This window comes from Phodopus roborovskii, unplaced genomic scaffold (genome assembly GCF_943737965.1).
Source record: "Phodopus roborovskii unplaced genomic scaffold, PHOROB, whole genome shotgun sequence".
Taxonomy (NCBI): domain Eukaryota; kingdom Metazoa; phylum Chordata; class Mammalia; order Rodentia; family Cricetidae; genus Phodopus; species Phodopus roborovskii.
The window spans coordinates 33,593,479-33,612,388 of NW_026126517.1; the positions used below are offsets into that span (position 1 = coordinate 33,593,479).

The 18,910-nt window shown below is 53.3% G+C and overlaps 1 protein-coding gene across 1 annotated transcript in view; it reads left to right on the plus strand.

The window, feature by feature from the left end:
• The window catches only part of Cspg4 (chondroitin sulfate proteoglycan 4), a 35,099-nt gene extending 18,783 nt beyond the window's left edge, over nt 1-16,316 (plus strand). Inside the window, exons 3-10 of the mRNA XM_051197526.1 lie at nt 1,063-4,602; nt 5,896-6,378; nt 6,618-6,794; nt 8,412-8,610; nt 8,719-8,853; nt 8,957-9,123; nt 13,015-13,198; nt 13,499-16,316. Coding sequence (XP_051053483.1) covers nt 1,063-4,602; nt 5,896-6,378; nt 6,618-6,794; nt 8,412-8,610; nt 8,719-8,853; nt 8,957-9,123; nt 13,015-13,198; nt 13,499-15,333 — 6,720 coding nt within the window. The 3' untranslated portion in view covers nt 15,334-16,316. The remainder of the gene's footprint in view (nt 1-1,062; nt 4,603-5,895; nt 6,379-6,617; nt 6,795-8,411; nt 8,611-8,718; nt 8,854-8,956; nt 9,124-13,014; nt 13,199-13,498) is intronic.
• Nucleotides 16,317-18,910: the final 2,594 nt, after the last annotated feature.

Genomic DNA, 18,910 nt, shown 5'->3' on the forward strand with positions numbered 1-18,910 from the left:
CTGTCCCTGACATCTCTGTGTGAGGAGTGTTCCTTTTCTCAGGGAGTGTCCTGTGCTACTCACCTGGCTCCAGTCCCCCGACTGGGGCTCTTTCTGCCCCCTAGGCTTCCCTGTGGTATGGGGATAATAGCAGTATCATTACCACCTGCTTCTTATTTCGTGCTTTAAGACCAGTTTTATTAGCAAGGGGTCATTTGGCTCTCTCTTGAATCTTTCCGTTAATCATGAACAATTTAGGATCTTAGGCTTGACCCATCTGATTTCATGCCCAATGTTTTGGGACTACAGCCATATCATCCTATAACTGCCATGGCTTCTCATTGTCACAAGGTGTCACTTTGTGCTTGGGGTCGGGTGTAGTAGACTAGTGGTACCCAGAATCCTACAGAGACATTCCATGCTTGGATCCCTAAAGTCTCGTACTCTCCCTCCACCCACTGTGGTGCTGGTGTCCATGTCATGGAGGGAACCTTCTCTACTGGATACTCAAAACAGAGCCTTTGGGCTACTGTTGGCTCAGTAGATAGATGCACTTCTGTGCAGGCCTGATGACCTAAGTTCAGTCCCCAGAACCCACAAAGTGGCTTCCACATGTGCCTATACACACACATACACACACACACACACACACACACACACTCACACACACACACACTTAAAAAGAAAGCACAAACCATCCCTTTATGTTCTTATCTCGCACAACAGCCAAGCTACTGTTCCATACTAGGGAGGTTCATCACGTAATTCCAGAGCTCCCGTTACTTCCTCCAGAAGTAAGTTTCCTAGAATCCAAACTAGGTTTTGTGGCACAGCTCACCCAAGGAAAGAGAGGAAGAATGAGATTGTGGGAAGTGCTGCTTCAGAAGAATGCCTTGCTTTGTGTAAATCCCTAGGGTCACACGGGTACCTTGACTCTATCCTGTTCACGTTGGCCAGTATTTAAGGAGCATAGGAGTAATGCCATGAAAGCCTTTGTCCTAGTCCACTTTGCAGAGGACTTGGTGTGGGAGACCTACTGTGCTTTTGTAGGGTAGTTAGAAACATCTCCCTGTCTCTTTTCAGGTCAGACTTGTCCTAGGCCAAAAGGAGATGAAGCTACAGACCCCAACAGACATAGTGTTGAGTGATTCTGCCCCCCATACCGTAGTGCTTACGGTCTCCAACAGCTGGGCTGTGCTATCTGTTGATGGGATTCTAAACACCTCGACCCCAATCCCAAAAGCCCACCTGGAGGTCACCTATGGGCTCTTTGTGGGGGGCTCTGGAAGCCTTGCCCTGCCTTACCTGAACGGAATCAGCCGACCCCTGAGGGGCTGCCTCCACTCAGCCAGTCTCAATGGCCGCAACCTTCTCCGCCCACTGACGCCTGATGTTCATGAAGGTTGTGCTGAAGAACTCTCTGCTGGTGATGACGTGGGCCTGGGCTTCTCTGGACCTCACTCACTGGCTGCCTTCCCTGCCTGGAGCACGCAGGAGGAAGGCACCCTGGAGTTTACACTAACCACACGGAGTCAGCAGGCGCCCCTGGCCTTCCAAGCAGGGGACCAACATGGCAACTTTATCTATGTGGGCATATTTGAGGGCCACTTGAGGGCTGTGGTTGAAAAGGGACAAGGTACCATGCTGCTTCGCAACAGTGTGCCTGTGGCTGATGGACAGCCCCATGAGGTCAGTGTACACATAGATGCTCACCGACTGGAGATCTCTGTGGACCAGTACCCTACTCGTACTTTCGACCGAGGCGTCCTCAGCTACCTGAAACCGCGTGGCAGTCTCCTCCTTGGGGGACTGGATGCAGAGGCCTCCCGCCACCTCCAAGAACATCGTCTAGGCCTGGCACCAGGGACTGTCAATATCTCCCTGGTAGGCTGCATAGAAGACTTCAGTATTAATGGCAGGAGGCAGGGCCTCAGGGATGCCTGGCTGACCCGTGACATGGCAGCAGGCTGCAGGCCTGAGGAAGATGAATATGAAGAGGAGGCCTATGGCCCGTATGAAACTTTCTCCACCCTGGCACCAGAAGCCTGGCCAGCTATGGAACTGCCAGAGCCGTGTATTCCTGAGCCAGGACTGCCTCCTGTCTTTGCAAATTTCACCCAACTGCTTACCATTAGCCCACTGGTGGTGGCTGAGGGTGGCACAGCCTGGCTTGAGTGGAGACACGTACAGCCCACACTGGACCTGACAGAGGCAGATCTTCGCAAGTCCCAGGTGCTGTTCAGCGTGAGCCAGAGTGCACGCCATGGTGAGCTGGAGCTAGACATCCCAGGAGCCCAGACCCGGAAAATGTTCACCCTATTGGATGTGGTGAACCGTAAGGCCCGCTTTGTTCACGATGGCTCTGAGGACACCTCTGACCAGCTGATGCTGGAGGTGTCAGTGACTGCTCGGGCACCTGTCCCCTCCTGCCTTCGAAGGGGCCAAATTTACATTTTGCCCATCCAGGTGAACCCTGTCAATGACCCACCCCGCATCGTCTTCCCGCATGGCAGCCTCATGGTTATCCTGGAACACACACAGAAACCTCTGGGACCTGAGATTTTCCAAGTCTATGACCCGGACTCTGCCTGTGAGGGTCTCACCATCCAGATCCTTGGTGCTTTCACTGGTGTTCCTGTGGAACACCGAGACCAGCCTGGAGAGGCAGCAACTGAGTTCTCCTGTCGGGAACTGGAGGCAGGCAACATAGTCTATGTCCACCGTGGTGGGCCTGCACAGGACCTGACATTCCGGGTCAGTGATGGGATGCAGGCCAGTGCTCCAGCTACACTGAAGGTGGTGGCTGTCCGACCAGCCATACAGATCCTCCACAACACGGGGCTACACCTGGCCCAGGGCTCTGCCGCACCCATCTTGCCTGCCAACCTGTCAGTAGAAACTAATGCAGTAGGGCAGGATGTGAGCGTGCTATTCCGAGTCACTGGCACCCTGCAGTTTGGGGAGCTGCAGAAGCAGGGGGCAGGTGGGGTGGAGGGTACCGAGTGGTGGGACACACTGGCATTCCACCAGCGTGACGTGGAGCAAGGCCGAGTGAGGTACCTGAGCACTGACCCACAGCACCACACCCAAGACACAGTGGAGGACCTGACCTTGGAGGTGCAGGTGGGCCAGGAGACACTGAGTAATCTGTCTTTCCCAGTGACCATCCAGAGGGCCTCAGTATGGATGCTGCGACTTGAGCCTCTTCATACTCAGAACCCCCATCAGGAGACCCTCACCCCAGCCCACCTCGAGGCTTCCCTGGATGGGGAGGCAGGCTCAAACCCTCACACCTTCCTCTATGAGTTGGTTCAGGCCCCCCGAAAAGGCAACCTGCAGCTCCAGGGTACAAGGCTGTCAGATGGTCAGAGCTTTAGCCAGCGTGACCTGCAGGCTGGTCGTGTGACCTACAGGGCCACAATGCGGACCTCTGAGGCAGCTGATGACTCCTTCCGTTTCCGTGTCACATCTCCACCACATTTCTCCCCACTCTATACTTTCCCCATTCACATTGGCGGGGACCCAAATGCTCCTGTCCTCACTAATGTCCTTCTCATGGTCCCTGAGGGAGGGGAAGGAGTCCTGTCTGCTGACCACCTCTTTGTCAAGAGTCTCAACAGTGCCAGCTATCTCTATGAGGTTATGGAGCAGCCCCACCATGGCAGGCTGGCTTGGAAGGAACCAAAGGGTAAGGCCACCCCAGTGACATCCTTTACTAATGAGGACCTACTGCATGGCCGACTGATCTACCAGCACGATGACTCTGAGACCATAGAGGATGATATCCCATTTGTGGCCACACGCCAGGGCGAGGGCAGTGGTGACATGGCCTGGGAGGAGGTGCGTGGTGTCTTCCGAGTGGCCATCCAGCCTGTGAATGACCATGCCCCTGTGCAGACCATCAGCCGTGTCTTTCATGTGGCCCGGGGTGGACAGCGGCTGCTGACCACAGATGATGTGGCCTTCAGTGATGCTGACTCAGGCTTCACTGATGCTCAGCTAGTGCTGACCCGCAAGGACCTCCTCTTTGGCAGCATCGTGGCTATGGAGGAACCCACACGGCCCATCTACCGCTTCACCCAGGAGGATCTCAGGAAGAAGCAAGTCCTGTTCGTGCATTCAGGGGCCGACCATGGCTGGCTCCAGCTGCAGGTGTCTGATGGGCAACACCAGGCCACTGCCATGCTGGAGGTGCAGGCCTCAGAGCCTTATCTTCATGTAGCCAATAATTCTAGTCTTGTGGTTCCTCAAGGAGGCCAGGGCACCATTGACACAGCTGTGCTCCACCTAGATACCAACCTGGATATCCGAAGTGGAAATGAGGTCCACTATCAGGTAACAGCTGGCCCTCACTGGGGACAGCTGCTCCGGGATGGTCAGTCAGTCACCTCCTTCACCCATCGGGACTTGCTGGATGGAGCCATTCTCTATAGCCATAATGGTAGCCTCAGTCCCCATGACACTCTGGCGCTTTCTGTGGCAGCAGGGCCCGTGCACACCAACACCATCCTACAAGTGACCATTGCCCTAGAGGGTCCCCTGGTCCCACTACAGCTGGTCCAGCATAAAAAGATCTACGTCTTCCAGGGGGAAGCAGCTGAGATCAGAAGGGACCAACTAGAGGTAAGAAACAAGGGGGTGAGCATGGCCACAGGCTAAGCAGAGGGGCACTTCCATGAAGGGGATGTTACTGAGGCAACTCAGGGCTTAGAGTTATTATATAGCTTCAGTATTCACCTACTTGTGCGTCTAGGGAATCTGTTATACATCTGCCTGTAAGTTGCTTATACCTCCAGGTGTCACATACATATGTTCTTGCTATGGCTAACCATGTAAAATCTGGGCTCCAGTCAGACCCACGAAATGTCTGAAGTAGAACCCAAGCATATGTATTCTGTTAAGTTCCCTAGGAGGTTTCCATGGGGCAGAGAGCTCTGAGATCCCCAGGCCTTCAGCTCTTTTCCCAGATCCCACACCGGGACTGTGAGGGTCTACGAAGTGTTTAGTCACACAGGGAGGTCACCATACAACACTGACCAGCAAGCTCACTGTCTTGCTGTGAAACTCAGACCAGATCCTTTCAAATCTTGACGCTTTCTGGTTCTGAGTGTTTGAACTTTGGAAAAGACTCAACATGTCAGGAAGTGCCCACATTGGAGGAGGTAACACATGAGCCAAGCTGTGCTGTCATGCACTTTTAATCCCAGCACTTGGGAGAAAAAGGCAGGCAGATTTCTGTGAGTTCTTGGCCAACCTGATCTATTTAGTAAGTTCCAGGCCAACCAAGGCTCAAAAGAAGGGGGTGGGGATGGTTACAGCATATGTACCACAAAAACTAGGGGTGGCATTCCCAGCAAGAGGAATGCCCTCTGCAGAGACACAGAACCAGAATCTGAGGGTGGCACTTAGACATTTTTTGTGGCTAAATCAAGCATTGAGAGAGTAATCAGGCAGCTTCCTGGCTGGACCTAGCTCAGTAAACTGCTTAAACCTGAGTCTGAGAACCTGCCTGCGCTTCTAGGAATGGCAGTGGTGCCCTCTAGTGGTATGTAGTGGCAACAATAACAAGATGGGGCTGAAGTTCCTAGGCAGATCCACCTAAGATAGGCCTGAACAGAAATAGGCTGAGCAGAGCTCCAACAGAGGAGAGAGAGAGAAGGGGGGGGGGGGGGAGAGAGAGAAAGAGTGTGTGTGTGTAACTTTGTCACTATGAGATAACATTATGCCTTTGATACTGAATCAGGCTGTGTCCCCTCTGACCAGCCATGAGTCTGGATGTTTTGTGTGTGAACCCAAATGCATGTGAGCAGCACAATCCTGGCAGGATGACCAACATGTGAAGACCAAGCCTGCTCTGCCATCTGAGGTCCACCACAGCCTGTGACCCTGTATTTTCCTACGGTCTCTGTTGACCAGGTAGCCCAGGAAACAGTGCAGCCTTCCGACATCATGTTCTCGTTGAGGAGTCCCCCAAGCGCCGGCTACCTGGTGATGGTGTCCCACGGTGCTTCGGCAGATGAGCCACCCAGCCTGGACCCTGTGCAGAGCTTCTCCCAGGAGGCAGTGAATTCAGGCAGGGTTCTCTACCTACACTCTCGCCCTGGAGCCTGGAGTGATTCCTTCTCCCTGGATGTGGCCTCGGGCCTGGGTGATCCTCTTGAGGGCATCTTTGTGCAGCTGGAGGTGCTGCCCACAGTCATCCCCCTGGAGGTGCAAAACTTCAGTGTTCCTGAAGGTGGCACCCGTACCCTGGCCCCTCCACTGCTCCAAATCATTGGGCCTTACTTCCCCACACTGCCAGGCCTCCTCCTACAGGTGCTAGAGCCACCCCAGCACGGGGTCCTGCAGAAGGAGGACCAACCTCAAGATGGGAGCCTCAGCACCTTCTCCTGGAGAGAGGTACGGCTCTTCCAGAGACCCCAGGCCTGCAGCCCCAGCCTAATTGCTAGCACTGCTTTATGCTTTATTTCATGTTTCCCCTGGGAGTGGGAGACCATTGCCCCTGAGTTTTCATGGGGTCTAGAGGGATCTGTGTTCTCTTGTGCCCATCATCAGAACATTAAGGATGTTGGTCCCAAGATCCCTAGTAAGTCTTAGGCTAGCTAAAGCCTGGCAATCAGCCCTGAGTCTGCTTGTAGGTGGAAGAGCAGCTGGTCCGCTATGTGCACGATGGAAGTGAGACACCTACAGACAGCTTTGTCCTGGTGGCTAACGCCTCAGAAATGGATCGCCAGAGCCAACCCGTGGCCTTCACCATCACCATCCTGCCTGTTAATGACCAACCGCCTGTCCTCACCACAAACACAGGTCTGCAGGTGAGTTCACCCTTAGGATCACCCCATCTCTGCTTCTGGAAAGAGACCAGGGCCCCTGTTGCTTCTTCCCTTCCGTCAGGCTCAGTTTCATCCTCTGTAAAATGGAGAGATGAGATAAGGCATTGCAAACAACGCAGTTGTGAGGTTTTGTTGCTGGGCACTTATAAACACAGTGGGCAGTCTTGTTTTCTAAAGGCCATGCTTGGCCTTGCTGTTTCCCGAACTCGCCTATAGCAGAAGGCTTTCCCTCATGCCTCAGGCCCAAAACAGCTGATAAAATTTCTTATAAACGGTATGGTGAGCTGCAGGTGGGGAGCTCAAGTGCCACAGCAAATAAAGACCACAGCTAGGTTCCCAAACTTTTATCCTTTATAGGCTGGGAGCAGTAGCAGCCCTGTCCTGCAGAAATGGAAGCTGAGGTCCCGACAAGGACAGTGTTCCATGATCACATGGAACAGAAAGGCTATAGCTTGACAGCTCAACCTAGAACAATAGAGGTTGGACTGCAATGCAAAGTAATAGCGCTTTGGATGACAGCATCTAGAGCAATGGTTCTCAACCTGTGGGTCATGACCCCTTGGGATCGGATGACCCTTTCACAAGGGTCGCCTAAGACCATCAGAAAACACAGATACTTACTTTATGATTCCTAACAGTAGGAAAAATTGCCATTATGAAGTAGCAATGAAAATAATTTTATGGTTGGGGTCACCACAACATTAGGAAGGTTGAGAACCACTGTCCTAGGGCATAGACCACCACCAGGAGTAGCCTTGGAAAGCTGTAGAAAAGGGGTATCTTTGGCTGTTCCTGACCTAGGATCTGAGTCTTTTGTGGTTATCGGTGGAGAGGCTGTGTGTAATGCTGCCTGTGGGAAGTGGCTAAGGGATGAGCAGGGATTTGGTCTGCATAACTAAGGGTTGCCTAGGACCACAGAGTGGAACGGCTGTGTGGCAAATTGGCCACCAGATGGCAATATACACCCATGTTAGCTCCCTGGAGCTCGACGATGAGCTTTCTCTTGGGACTCAATGAGGGAGAAGCTCATAGGTTCTAGAAGGATGTTTTCTGATTATGAGGACCCTTACCCAGAATGGCCGCAGTAACCAGCCTGTGCCACGTGGACCAGGGCCCAGGAAGAGGATCTTACCCTGCTTGGGAGGGTAGCCTAGGGGGCCTCCTCCCCTGCATTCTGCATGGGTTGGTTCAGTTCTCCTCTCTGCTCTCCACCTCCCTTCCCGCATTCAGCTGGCAGGAAAGCCTACTTCTATGTCTCCTGAGCTCAACAACCACACTACCTCTACCCTATGCCCACCCCTGCCAGGTGGTGTATGCCACAGCAGGAGGAAAGGGAGGAAATACAGATGAAGCATCACCTTTGACCAGGGATAGGAATCTCTGGGAAGTAAAAGTTCTGTAAGGGTCAAACAGGAGCATTTCTAGGCAGGAGGTTGGGGGCTGAGGTGACCCAGGAGAATGGGATGGAAGGCCCCTTATGTGGTAGCACCTGTGACAGCTGAGCAGAGCAGGGGAGAGCTCTGGTGATAGTCCCAGGGTCAGGAAGAAGGGGGTGGGTGGGCAAAACGTGGGCAGACTTTCACATGCCTGTGTCCCCAGATCTGGGAGGGGGCCACTGTGCCCATCCCTCCTGAGGCCCTCAGGGGCACAGACAATGACTCAGGACCAGAAGACCTAGTCTACACCATCCAGCAACCCAGCAACGGACGGATAGCACTAAGGGTGGCTCCAGACACAGAGGTCCACCACTTCACACAGGCCCAGCTGGACAATGGACTTGTGCTGTTCTCGCACAGAGGTGGGTGCTGAGCAGGTTCTGCAGCCCCACCCCCACTCCCTGGGAGGTGCCTTGAGGGTAAGGAGCTGCATCGAGCCAGCAGCATCCAAATCTACCCCTTGTGCTCAGGAGCCCTGGAAGGAGGCTTCCACTTTGACCTCTCCGATGGTGCACACACTTCTTCTGGACATTTCTTCCGAGTGGTGGCCCAGAAGCGAGTGCTTCTCTCCTTGGAGGGCAGTCGCAGGTTGACTGTCTGTCCAGGTAGGTCTGCATGCTGAGTAGCTAGGGCAGAATTGAGGGTGGCACAGCAGGACCCTGACCTTGACTCCTATCAAAAGCTGACGGGCTCCTTTGTGCTTTTCAGAGTCTGTGCAGCCACTGAGCAGCCAGAGCCTGACAGCCAGTTCCAGCACAGGCACTGACCCCCGCCACCTGCTGTACCAGGTGGTAAGAGGCCCCCAGCTTGGTCGACTCTTCCATGCCCAGCAAGGCAGTGCAGAGGAGGCTTTGGTGAATTTCACCCAGGCTGAGGTAAGGGCCAAGACACAGACCCCAAACTTAACCTCAGGAGGCTGCCGGCCAGTGAGTATACCTCACTGGCAGCTGAGCTTTTCTGGATGCTGCCCTAGTTCAAGGATAGACCTCTAGAAGGAAGCTATACCTGAACCCTAGATGCTAAAAAAAAAAAAAAAAAAAGCCACAGTAAGGAGAAGCAGGGGCACCCCAGCATAGTTCGAGGCTGAGTTTGCTTCAATGGGACAGAGTTTGAAATAAAGTTGTGCTTGAGGCTCAAGGCAGGTGCCAGAGAGAAACAGAGCAAGCTGGGGGCAGATGAGTCACAGGCAGAGTGGGCCAAGCTAAGGGACGCTGTTATCCACACTTTGGAGCAGGGTTCCTAGGGCAAACCAGGGCCACCAATCAAAATTATAATTCCCAGCCTCAAGGAGAGGCCAACTGAGGGGCCGGCAATCACTTACCAGGGTCTAAGGCACTGGGAGCAGCTCCTCCAGGCCGTGGTGGAGGACAGGCTCCTCTGGGCGAACAACACACTTGGTGCTCTCACCTATAGGCCTTGTGGGCATATGAAAGTGGGGCATGGTCCCAGCTATTTCTATATGAGCTGGAGCCAAAGGATGTAGCTGGCCCTGCCACTCCATCTGCAGCATTGTGGTACTGCTCCAAGAACTCTCCAGAGGGTTTACCCTAGCCCTTGAAAATGGCAGGACCCACCCCCAGGTCTCTTCCCAGCACTCTTTCACCTGGGAGGCCTCCTGGGCCCTACAAGTTCCTTTCCACCCCTTCAGGGTGTGTGCTTACCCTGTGAAGTAACTGGGTGAAGGAGCTAGCAGGGGGAGAGCAACTCCCATCCAGCAGGTAGCTCAGAGGAGGAAGATGGTTTAGTGAGTAACATGTCTGCCACATCATTTGCTAGGCTTGCCTCCTCTCTTCTCCTGGGCCCTGGCATCTACCTTAGGCCCTTTCGCCTCCTCCTCACAGTGAAATCGGCCAGTGGCTAGGGCAGCTGTATGACGAGTCACTGGGAGCCTTGTCATCAGAGACCAGGAAGGAGGAGAGAATAGGACAAGGCCACGAGTGCCCCTCCCCTACCAACACCCCCCCCACTCCCACACACACTGCAGCAACATGAAGGACCAGAGTGAATGGCCACCAGGGGGCCAGACTGGCAGTGCCACCCAAGCAGGCTGGAAAGAAGCTACGTGGCTTGGCACAGCCTCTTCTACACTGGAAGAGGGCAGGCAGCAGGCAGCAGTGGCTTGACAGTCCCTCTGCCCTTCAAGACTCTGGGCTGGATAGGGCAGGACTCAGGCAAGGACATTAGTTTGGAAGTCAGGTGACTCTGCAGGGCACATAGCTAGTAAGAAGCAAAACCAAGACTAAGCCTTCTGACTGCTCATCCAAGTCCCCTGTTTCCCATAGCTTGGGAGACCCCAGCACACCTGGCCTGAGTTCTGCCTTTTTCCCACCCAGGCACTGATAGCCAAGCATCACACTGACCTCCACCACCACTGCTGGGGGTGGGTCTGCATTTCCCACCATACCCACCATCAGCCTGGGCCAGAGGTTACAAGTGGCAGGCAGTCTTCAGTCCTTGAGGACACATCAGGCCCACAGATGTATTTTATTTGAGAACACATTACATCTAAATTTTTTGCTGTTGTTTTTAGTTTTTTTGTTTTTGAGATGGGTTTCTCTGTAGCTTTGGGGCGTGTCCTGGAACTCACTCTGTAGACCAAGCTGGCACACAGAGAAGAGACCCACCTGCCTCTGCCTCCCAAGTGCTGGATTAAAGGCGTGCGCCACCACCGCCCAGCTTACATTTAATATTTTAACATTAGCTGTCAGCATTGAAGCCTTAGGAAATTTCACGCAAACCTGATGCCTCCATTCTTCCAAGGCCTGTGATCCTTCATGTCACAAACCACTGGGGGAGGGAGAGTCCCTCTCTTAGCACGGGTCTCGGGTCGCCCGTCGTGGGTCTGCCGACAGTGTAGAGAGCACTGCCTGACTGCAACACTCTGGGATTCTAAGACTGCTTACTTGCAGGAATTCCACTCCGTCTCCCTTTTACCATTGCACAAGCCCTGTTTTGCTGAAAGGGAAAACTTTCTGTGTCTCCTAAAAGGGGAAAAGCAAAGATAAGGCATGAGGATGGGTCTTGACTAGAAGGTAGAGGAAACAGAGTCTACAGAAACAAAGACTATTGCTTGGTGTTCCGCATACATGTGGCCCTAAGGAATAGGTGCTGCTAGTTGCTGCTGTGGATGTGACAGGGAGTTGAGGTCTCACAGATAACAGGGTCATGATGGAGTCTTTGTGGTCAGATACCCAGCGACAGCAGCATTTGAGCAAGAGTGAGCATAATGCTGAGCCCGGCACAGTGGCACGTACCAGCTACTTAGGAGGTTGAGGCAGGAGAATCACTTGAGCTTGGGAGGTCAAGGCCAGCCTGCGCAACATAGTGAGACCCTGGTTCAAAAGAAAAACAGAGCGAACTAATCGTATATTTTCAAAGGCTCACTCTGTGTTAGGACTCTGCAGAGGCAGTAGGCAGAGGCCTGGGGTAGAACACAGAGAGGAAACTTGCAGTAACCCAGGCAGGACCTGCATGGCAAGAAAAGAGGAGCCCAGAAAGTCTCTGGAGTTTCCTGAGTGGCTCACCAGCAGAGTCGCTGTCATGGAGACGGAGTCTCAGGAGGTGAGGCCACATGAGCACAACTGGGCCTAGGAAGCTTGAAAACAGCTACTAGGTATCTCTGTGAACAAAAGACCCAGGTGCGAATCTGAGACTCGGGGCCTGTGAGAGTGAGGGCGCTACTTGAGGCTCGGAGACTGCATGAGTATGTAGGACAGAGACCATGCCACAAGGCAGTGGGGAGCAGGACCAGCGGAGTCTACGAGATATGAGAAGACCCAAAGCAGAACCTCATATCCCGTTCACTATGTCAAGCGATGCTCAGCAGTCACTATGTCCTGAGACCCAACCTCTGGTCTAATGTATAGGACCCATTCGTACTCTTGATGAGGGTGGGTTTGGTGACATCATGGAAACAAAATCCTGAGTGGAGCAGGCTGAGGACAAGAGGTGACAGTGGAGATTATTCTTGGGGAATTTTGCTGCAAGGAAAATTAGTGAAGCTGGGCAGTGGTGATGCATGCCTTTGATCCTAGCACTCAGGAGGCAGAAGCAGGTGAATTTCTGTGACTTCAAGGCCAACCTACAGAGAGAATTCCAGGACAACCAGGGCTAAACAGAGAAACCTTGTCTCGAAAAAAAACAAAAACAAACAAACAAACAAAAAAAGTAATGAAAGGGGGAGGCAGCAAATGCCAGTAGAAAATGTCAGCTGAGGTGGGATGTGGCTCAGATGGAAGAGTGCACGCCTAGAATGCATGTAGCCCCGGGTTCAGTCATCAGCTCATCAGCCACCACGTAAAACTGGCACCTTAACAAGTTCCAGGGCAGACTAGAATACATGAAACCCTCTCTCGAGGGGCAAAAAAGTAAAGTCAAGTGTAGTTTTCTTTAAGATGAAAGAAAAAAAGTAACTTGGTTACATAGAAAAAGAAAAGATCTGTTTGGGGAAAGCTGAAATAAGGAGAGACTAGAAGTAGTGTTTGTGGGAAGCAAGGAAGATGGACAAGTGATCGATTTCCCCAGTAGAACTAGGGCTGAAACTTAGGCTTCTGGCTCCAGAGCCCAGCAATTCCCTGCCACATAGTTGCTTAATGGTGTCCCCTGGAACCAGTGAGGTAGAGAGCAGGCTACACAGAGAGACCCAGGTTCAACCAGGAGCGCTCAGAGTAAGACTGGACACTGGGATATTGGGGAGATTGGAGTGCCAGTGTCCTGCCAGCCTGATGGAAGTTTCCAGGTACACCCAACCATAATTTCTCCCCCAGGTGAATGCTGGGAATATTCTGTATGAGCATGGGATGCCTCCTGAGCCCTTCTGGGAAGCCCATGACACCATCGGTCTCCTACTGTCCTCGCCACCTGCCAGAGATGTGGCTGCCACCCTTGCTGTGGTTGTGTCTTTTGATGCTGCCTGTCCCCAGCGCCCTAGCCGCCTCTGGAGAAACAAAGGTGAATGGCATGATGGGATGGTAGGATGAGGATGCAGAGAAATGCTTCAAATGGAGGGCTAGAGGCCTGCCTAGCAGCCTTCTATCTTAGTCCCAGGACCTAGGAAGTTATGGGGATGGTGTGTGGGAAACATTTGACATCAGAGGAAGGCACAGTCCTTGTCCCAGGGCCATGAGCCCAATCCTAGTGTTGCTGGTCTAAAAGAGGGGCACAGACTTACCCCAGGGTCTCCTTTCTGAGGGTTCATGGCTCTTTCTCCAGTGGACTGGACCTTCATAGCCTATGTCTCCCCCCCCCCAGGTCTCTGGGTCCCTGAGGGCCAGCGGGCCAAGATCACCGTGGCTTCCCTTGATGCCTCCAATCTCCTAGCCAGTGTTCCAGCGTCGCAGCGCACTCAGCACGATGTGCTCTTCCAGATCACACAGTTTCCCACCCGGGGCCAGCTGCTGGTGTCCGAGGAGCCACTCCATGCCAGAAGGCCCCACTTCCTGCAATCTGAGCTAGCTGCAGGACAGCTTGTGTATGCCCATGGTGGTGGGGGCACGCAGCAGGATAGCTTCCGCTTCCGTGCCCACCTCCAGGGGCCAACAGGGGCTTCTGTGGCAGGACCCCAGACCTCTGAGGCCTTTGCCGTCACTGTGCGGGATGTGAATGAGCGGCCTCCTCAGCCACAGGCCTCCATTCCACTCCGTGTCACCAGGGGCTCACGAGCCTCTGTCTCTCGAGCCCAGCTGAGTGTAGTAGACCCTGACTCGGCTCCAGGAGAGATTGAGTATGAAGTACAGCGGGCACCCCACAATGGCTTCCTGAGCCTGGCTGGGGACAACACTGGGCCTGTGACCCACTTCACACAGGCTGATGTGGATGCAGGGCGGCTGGCCTTCGTAGCTAACGGAAGCAGTGTGGCCGGCATCTTCCAGTTGAGCATGTCTGATGGGGCCAGCCCCCCAATACCCATGTCCCTGGCTGTGGATGTCTTGCCATCCACCATTGAGGTGCAGCTGCGAGCACCCCTGGAGGTGCCCCAAGCTTTAGGACGATCCTCACTGAGCCGGCAGCAGCTCCAGGTAATTTCAGATCGTGAGGAGCCTGATGTAGCCTACCGCCTCACTCAGGGGCCCCTGTATGGGCAGCTACTAGTGGCTGGGCAGCCTGCCTCTGCCTTCAGCCAGATGCAGGTAGATCAGGGGGAAGTGGTTTTTGCCTTCACCAACTTCTCCTCCTCTCAGGATCACTTCAAAGTCCTGGCTCTGGCCAGGGGTGTGAATGCATCAGCTACTGTGAATGTCACAGTGCAGGCTCTGTTGCATGTGTGGGCAGGTGGGCCATGGCCTCAGGGTACCACCCTGCGCCTAGACCCCACTGTGCTAGATGCCAGTGAGCTGGCCAACCGCACAGGCAGTATGCCCCACTTCCGGCTCCTGGCAGGGCCCCGATATGGCCGTGTGGTCCGTGTGCCCCAAGCCCGCACAGAACCTAGGAGCAACCGGCTTGTGGAACATTTCACTCAGCAGGACCTGGAAGAGGGAAGGCTAGGCCTAGAGGTGGGCAGGCCAGAGGGTAGGTCCACTGGCCCAGCGGGTGACAGTCTTACTTTGGAGCTGTGGGCAAGGGGTGTCCCACCTGCAGTGGCCTTGTTGGACTTTGCCACCGAACCTTACCATGCCACCAAGTCCTACAGTGTGGCTCTGCTCAGTGTTCCCGAGGCTGCTCGGACAGAAACAGAGAAACCAGGAAGAAACACCCCCACTGGCCAGCCAGGCCCAGCAGCATCCAGCCCCATGCCCACTGTGGCTAGGAGCGGTTTCCTGGGCTTCCTAGAGGCCAACATGTTCAGCGTCATCATTCCCGTGTGCCTGGTCCTCCTGCTCCTGGCTCTCATCTTGCCTCTGCTCTTCTACCTCCGCAAACGCAACAAGACAGGCAAGCATGACGTCCAGGTGTTGACCGCCAAACCCCGCAATGGCCTAGCAGGTGACACAGAGACCTTTCGAAAGGTAGAGCCAGGCCAAGCCATTCCACTCACAACTGTGCCTGGCCAGGGGTCCCCACCAGGAGGCCAACCCGACCCAGAGCTACTGCAGTTTTGCCGGACACCCAATCCTGCCCTCAGGAATGGTCAGTACTGGGTGTGAGACCTGGCCTGTGCCCAGATGCTGCCCACTCTCCAGGCCCATTGCTTCAGCACCCCGGTCTGGCCTGAGAATCTCCAGGGCCAGGGGTGGAGGGAGCTGGGAGACAGTCTGGAGACTCTGGAGTGGAGTGAGTAGAGTCAAAAGCTGGAACGTTACTCAGCTCACTTAGACCTGGAGAACTGCAGGGGGCAAGTTGAGAGGCAGCTAAAAGTCGGCTCACTGTGGAAAACAGGGTAACACCCTAGATAGGTCACAACTCTGGGTCCTTGGTCTGTGACCTTACAGAAGTCATACCTGACCCAGGCTGCCTAGATGATCAGGAGAAGAGAGCACCTGGGTTTTCCACCCCAGCTCTGGCCATTTGTTGTCTCTGAAGAACAAATTCTCCTTCTCTGGTGTTTTCCTGAAGCTGAATGGGGAGGAATGTTAGTCAATAGATTAATATATTCAAGGTACAAAGTGGGTGGGTTGCTCTGGGGCTGGTTAATTTAAAGCAAGGAGGCTATTTCACATGGTGCTGGACTAGCCAGGCCTGATGGAGCCTTGGAGTACATGGGATGGAGAAGGTCTGGAGCCATTTTACACACAGAGCCCTGTGGTAAAACACTGAAGTGATGCTTAGACTGAGGATGTGGAGGGCCACACTGGTGGCCATGCTACCCTCAAGACAAGGAAGCAGGCAAGCTGGGGCACTCAACTCCATGGAGCCTAGATAAATGGTGCTTCCGAGGCTCCAGACAGCTGCGCATTGTTTGTGTTTGACTGTGCACTGGGCTCTTATCCATAGCAGCCTCACTCCCCTGGGGAAGGCCATGTGACCTGGCTTCATGGGGGTGGGGATGGCCAGATTTGGGCAAGCTCTTGGATGCCTGCTCCTGGGGCCTTCCCAAAGTCCTCTATTCTTACCTGTACAGACAGGCAGGTGGGCTGTTTGTGCAGATGGGACCAAAGCCCTCACTCTAAGGGAACTTCAGGGAAAAAATAAAAATAAATTCTCCCAGCCCTAGACTTCTTAGCCTTGGTCTTGGCCTCCACAGCCCTGTCCTTCCCCTCCTCTCCCCTTGTTGTAACAGCAAAAGTGAGGGAAATGGGGGGGGGGGGCTGGGAATGCCAAAGCTTGGGACACGGAGCATAAAGGGAGGATTTGGCATGCAGACTTTCTATTTTTTCCTTTGACAGAGTTTCTCTGTGTAGCCCTGGCTGTCCTGGAACTCACTCTGTAGATCAGGCTGGCCTCGAACTCACAGAGATCCATCTGCCTCTGGCTGCCAAGTGCTGGGACTAAAGGCTTGTGCCACCACTGCCTGACACGTGCCAACTTCCATGTGGAACCTTTCACTATCTCCCTCCTTCGCCAGAAGGACCAAGAAGAAGCAATGCAGTCACAAGAGAGCTGTGTGGGCAGTGCTTGGCCCTAGAGCATACTATTCAGCTAGCAATGAGTCTGAAAATTCCAAGTCTCCAAAAGAAAGGTCATAATGTGATTACAAGGTGGGCAGAATACTCCAGTCCTTTCTAAAAGAGGATGATGCAGGGCGATAAGGGGCAATGAAAACAAATTCTGGCCCAGCAGATTATATGTTTCTGGGAATGGATTGAAGTCATTAGAAAAGAAACCCAAAGCTGAATTGGTGTCACGTCACATGCCGGTCAACCCAGCATTTGGGAGGTGGAAGTAGGAGAATGAGTTCAAAGCCACTCTTGGCCACAAAAAAAAATCTGAGGCCGATCTGACAGAGAGAGCAAGAGGTCCAGGGAAAATTAGGATTTCGTGGGGGGCCCAAGAGCAGGCAGGTTAGAGGTAAAGAGCTGTAACCAGCCTTTGGGGCCAGGATGATCTCTGGATGTGTCCCAACATCTATCACATTTGAGCCAGGAACAAGGACAGGAAAGTAGCATCTTCTCCTTTACCATCCTGCCCCGAGACTACCTTGTTTCATGGCATGATGCCTATTTTAACCTCTGCCCCACCCCCCAAGAGCCTCTACCCTCACAGGCTTCAGGCAGGAAACTTGGGATCCAAGTGTATCACTGACATAAGGGGCTCCAAAGGAACAGGAGGGACAAGGAACAGAATGATGGTGGGGGGTGGTATGAGAGAATTACACAGCATAGTATTGGTAGATAAGAGAGGCCTCACAGAGAAGCACCTCCTCCAGAAAACACTGGCCCCTGGAAGAGGGCCAGGACCTGCAGCCTTGCTGTTAACTCTGGCTCCCAGAAAGACTCTACATCTTACGCTCCCAACACTATTTCCTTTTATGAACTTCATGTCTCTGAACCCCAGGTTAGGAAGAACAAACCAAGGGTGTCCCCATACAACAAAAGTCTGCCTTGCCACTCCCAGGAAGTTAAAGCTGGATCCTCAGGGCCTTGATATCTGGGTCCAGTCTCCACCCAGAGTAACCAGTGTAAGCAGAGATGTAGGTGACAGACCTGCCAGGCAGGATCTGCCCTCATCTCCGATTTCCCCTACAGGACTTACAACACCCTCTATTCACACAGCCTGCCCTGCCCTGCCCCGCCCTGCCCCCCAGGCACTGGCGCAGGCTGACACAGCTCTGCTGCTCCCAGCCTGCACTAGGGGTGAGCTGATGCCCAGGCATTGTGCCTGCAGCCCTGCTAGGACCTGAGAGATTCTTTCACAGTGCAACTGGGCTGAGGACCTAACACAACTGGAAGGCGGGGGTGGGGGGTGGGGTGGGGTGGATGGGGAATGACACAACACATTTGACCTTTTTTAATATACTCCTAAAACTTAAAGTGTGTGGCGGGTCCCATCCCTCTACTAAATAACTCAGCAAGGCTGGGATATAGCTCAGTGGAAGAATGCAAGGCTGGAGAGCTTTCTCAGCTAAGAAGAGCACTAGATGCTCTTCTAAGGGGCCAGGTTTTGATTCTCAGCACCAACATGGTGGCTCACAACTAATTAACTCCAGTTCTGGGGGACCCGGCACACATTCCTGGCTTCTTGGACACCAGGCATACAACATGACACACAAACACACATGCAGGCAAAACACCCATACACTTCAAATTTTTCTTTTTAATCTTACAAACAAACCAAATCTTGTCTAGCATAAGGCCCCAAGTTCAATCTTTACTAAAACTAAGGGAGAGGAAAAACAAAACAAAAAACAGCTACACCATCATTTCCATTCCTTAAGGAGTTTGTTCCTCAAAGGCTTTGGAGATAGATAGGAACTGACCTGCAAACCATGTTTTAAGACGTTGAAAACTGAACCCTCTTTTTGTAAGCAAACACATGTGGTTATATATTTGAATATGGATTTGCTCATTTGGAATCACAACACAGAGATTAGTACACATTTACATAATGCACAACCCATGAAGGATGCACACAAGTTTTGGAAGCATGTACCCTTTGCCTGTGGTCCCCTCAAATGCCTAGGAGCAAAGGGGGCCAGGACATCCTGCCATTAAAGGACCTATGCCAACATCATTGAAAAGAGCTCATGGATGTAGAAAGAGTTTGCCACAGGGGCCCAGATCTCTAGGTCCCCAGCTTGGAAACCCTGCTCTATAGCCTCTTAGAGTGTGAAGAATGGAGCCCTCT